At 31.2% G+C, this 4,339-nt stretch overlaps 1 protein-coding gene across 2 annotated transcripts; it reads right to left on the bottom strand.

Annotated features, from left to right (window-relative positions):
• Positions 1–382: 382 nt before the first annotated feature.
• Positions 383–3,910, bottom strand: LOC141708014 (glucosidase 2 subunit beta). 2 transcript variants are annotated; one of them, XM_074511482.1, is made up of 5 exons: positions 3,716–3,908; positions 3,495–3,608; positions 2,984–3,079; positions 975–1,154; positions 383–898 (listed from the first exon to the last, which is right to left on the bottom strand). In XM_074511482.1, the coding sequence occupies exons 1-5, from the start codon at positions 3,831–3,833 to the stop codon at positions 795–797; spliced, it is 612 nt and encodes a 203-aa protein (XP_074367583.1). In that variant the 5' UTR covers positions 3,834–3,908; the 3' UTR covers positions 383–794. The 2 variants fall into 2 exon arrangements, with proteins under 2 accessions (XP_074367583.1, XP_074367584.1); XM_074511483.1 differs by lacking the exon at positions 2,984–3,079 and having other exon boundaries at positions 3,716–3,910.
• Positions 3,911–4,339: the final 429 nt, after the last annotated feature.

Below are 4,339 nucleotides of genomic sequence, written 5' to 3'. Positions count from 1 at the left end.
ATCAGAAAATATGTTTAATTTACTTTTATATGTATATTTTAATTTTTCAAAATAATGAAAAAATGAGTTTTTATTTACGGTCAAAGTTGAGTCAATTTGACCATCAAAAGTCAAACAAGACTGATAAATTGGGATAGAGGGAGTATAATAAATATAGATATATTTTTTTGACAAATGTGGCTGGTCCCTAGCATATATTTTTTCAAAAAATGTGACTTATATCCTTATAATATTCAAAGAAATTTTTAGGATGAGCGATAATCAACTAAGGACAATAGAATATAAACTCTTAACCAATAGCTATCCAACCGTGATCCATAAAAATGATTTATTACCTTCTATTAATCTAGTATTCTCTGCTAATCTAGATTGCTATGTACAGTGATACTGTATGTTTTAATTTCATTGCTTGAAAAGCTGAAACCCAAAACAATGTCCACCAACAATTACAAACCATAAACAGAAAATTAGTACATATAAAAGAAAAATGACTCTTAATCTAATCAAATCTCATCAGATCTAAGTTTGCTGTATTTACAGCCCCGCCCCTGGTGGGGGTTAAGTTCCTTTTCGACACATATTCTGGCTACGGACGTGTATAGAAAAATATTACCAACTACACAACTGAAAACAATACATTTCCTCTCTATAGGACACAATTGCCTCCTCCGTCCATGTAGTCCAGCCTGCATTTAGATCTATCCGGGTACAACATTAATGCAGCAGCCATAAAGTGATATGCTGACGGCAAAACCTCTGTTTTTTTTGTTTTTTTTTTCTTTTTTTTTTTTGTCTCAACGAGATTGTTTTCTTCTAGATCTGACGCCCCGATGAAATAGCCGAAAAACCAACACAACTATGAGGAAAAAAACTTGTATAATTATCACTACCTTTAGACCTGCAATCATCAAATAGATGTCAATGTTTGGTAATGTTTAATTGCTTATGAACTACTGAAAGATTGGCTTAGCCACCTGTAAGTTTCTGAACCGAGTCTCCAACATCAAGCCTACTCTGAACTATTTTGCTATCAACAAATTGGTTACCAATTGCTGCACCATAGTCAATCCTTTTATATGCAAGATTTCCACCCATGACGCATGTGTTCGGACAATTCATATGTCCGTCATATTCATCACTTCCATCGCAGCAGTCTAAAAAAATATTGAATTGAAATATCTATGACAAACACATGCACCTAAATTTGAACTGAGCTTTCTCATTTAACTTCAACTATTTTCCCCACCTTCAACTATTGTCCCCACCAATTTTTTAATTAATATATACAACAAATTGAAATTAGTGGAAGAATATATTATATATGCACAAATCGAGATCGGGTGGGTTCAGGAACAAGAACATGACATCGTAATTTACTGATTTGTATTGGACATCGCAGAGTACCACAAAATGCTCCAAGAACTGATCCCTTTGAAAAACAAATGAACAGGGGAGCACCCAGAAGTTCAAGGTAATTTAGTTAACCTATAAAAAGAACTAATAACCTACAATAGTTACAAATTATTTTAATATAACCTAGTAAATACTTAACAATAATTGCTATTATGTTATAATGATTTACTAAGCAATCAGATATTGCAAAATAATTTAAAAAATGTGGAAAAAAGGTAACTAGAATATTAAAAAAAACTGATGATCTCGATACATAAACTACATACTAGAAGTATCCACCTTTGCCTGTATATGTTGATTTCTTCTGAAAGCTTTTTAAATTTGTATTTTTCAAAGCAAAAAATAACACTGAAGTTACGTTTATTCGTAAAAATCTGCAATAAAATGGTATGCAATAAATGATCGTTCCAAATTTACATTCATCTCATCGGTTTAATTTGAAAAGGACCCTTTTCTGGACTGCTATAGTTAGGGATGGCAAAATAATTCGATCTGACGGATAACCGATCCGAAACCCGAAATTTTATATTTACCGCACCCGATTTTTTTGATTTGGATTTGGATATGGATTTAATTTTTAAACCCGAAAATTTTTGAATTTGGATATAGGGTATACCGATCTGAAATCTGAAACTCTATCCGAGCCTGAAATTCGAAAAAAAACCCGAATTATTATATATATATATTAATTATATATATAATATTACAATTTTATATATTACACATTATAATATTATATATATATTATAATATATATTATACTTATTATTATATAATTTTAAGAACATATATTTTTATATTTATGTTAAAAATTAACTAATTATAAAGTTTAATGAAATATAATTATTCAATCATTTAAAAGGGTGATAAGGTTTATAAGGTTAACAGAACATCTTTTAGTAATAAATCTAAAAATTTGGATATCAACTGAGTTGATTTTTTAAATATTAGCTATACATATAATAACACAATTAATGATGCGGTGAAGTGGTTGAAGATGACACGTTAAAGTGGTTGAAGATGACACGTTAAAACACTTTCTATGCAAGTCGCGTGTATATCAATAATTATACAAATTTTTAGATTTCTGGTTTGGGTTTTGGGTATGAATATCTAATTCAAAAAAAAATCGGGTTTTGGGAATACCAAATCTGATCCGAAATCTGATAGATCGGGTTTGGTATTCATTTTCGGGTATTTTTCGGGTTCGGGTCAGGTTCGGGTATGGATAAAATTTTCGGGTTTTGATATGGATTCTGCAATACCCTGCAATACCCGACCCGACTCGATCGCCAGCCCTAGTTATAGGGCAACTAGTCCATAATTAGGCCATACCATCAAGGCCAATACTAGTAATACACATAAATTAGTTGAATAGCATGGTTTATAAATTCTGGTAATGTTCATGTCTTTAACTCTTTAAAGTCATGCACACACTACAAAGTGAAAGTAAATCCCGAACAAAAAGGAACCTTAGTGGTGTACAAGGTAATAAAAGCATTATAAAATGAGTTATATATGAAGCCTAGCCCAAATTTGTAAATCTAAGATTAGAGTTGAGCAAGCATACCACAAATTTGATCATTTACGCGAGAAGAAAACAAAAACCGAGGAGTACTTCCAGCATTTCTACAATAAAATTTACCGGCTGGGCAGGCTGAAGTTCCTGGTGACCATAATGGATTGAGAAAATGAAACCATACTTTATTGAGCAACTTAAAAAAATTACAATTTATACAGTTATTTTAATTCTGTTTTGCACATACACGATCTTCTTAACATATTTGCACTTTTGCCATTATGTTTATTTGCTTCAACTTTAAGTTATAAAACTACACTGCTCCTCTCCATCACATATGACGTCCTATATGATTGAAGTACTCTATTCAGTCATAAAATATACAAATGTCGATGCAGATGGTGAGTATATTAGTTCGATTACATTGGAGTTGATTAAGTTGCAAATGGTATATGTTAAGAAGATCGCGTATGTGGAAAATGAAGTTAAAATGCAAATAAATTATTTAAGAGAGAGAGGGAGGGAGACAGAGAGAGAGAGAGAGGGTAGGGGAGTAAAATACCAGGCTCGTCGGAACCATCGGGACAGTCGCAGAAATTATCATTAATTTGAAGTTTACTAAACAAATTGGATCCATCTTTACATTTTATAACATCCGAAGCAAAATACTTGACATCTGAAGCAACAATTAAGGTAATTAAAATTACAAAACAAGTTGAATATTCAATACAATACAAGAGGAGGAGGAGGGGGAGGAGGAGAGTGTAGCGCTGCTATTATTACCTAGAGGATGTATTCCCAAAGGTAAGATAGTAGTAGCGGACGAACAACATACCAAAACCACGATAATTATGATGATGATGAACATATCAAAAACAAACATAACACGCCCATCACTCATTTTCACCCCTGCCCACTTTTAACCTATTCTGATTTCTGCCCCTCTTACATTGCCCCCGTCTCTTTGCCCGCAACAACTATTTCATTATTCCAAAGGATTGCATTGAACTCCGATTTTAAAAAAAAATTATAAAATATAGATGTATTTAATCGGAATTTGAAAAAAAGTATCAGAATTTTAAAATATTAAATTAGGATTTTTAAATTGTGTTAATCAGAATTTTAAATTATACTTAAAAATCTGATTGTATTTCACTGAGATTTTTTATAATCTATTAAAATCTGATGGTATTTACATGCTGACGGATTTTTTTGGACTTCATAAAATGATGGATTTTGTGGGATTGTTCAATATATTTTATGATTTTTGAAATTCGACCATAATTAATGAGATTTTGAAGGATTGTGTTTAAATCCTAAAGACTCTTCATCAATTTTAAGTCATTTTATTTAGAATCTGCGTAAAATCAAAATCAAATATAATACATTAAAATTCATGAATTATAT

The sequence above is a fragment of the Apium graveolens genome, chromosome 2 (assembly GCF_009905375.1).
Source record: "Apium graveolens cultivar Ventura chromosome 2, ASM990537v1, whole genome shotgun sequence".
NCBI classification, from domain to species: Eukaryota; Viridiplantae; Streptophyta; class Magnoliopsida; order Apiales; family Apiaceae; genus Apium; species Apium graveolens.
Note: the sequence above shows the minus strand (reverse complement) of the source record. Positions and strands in the feature narration are given on the sequence as shown.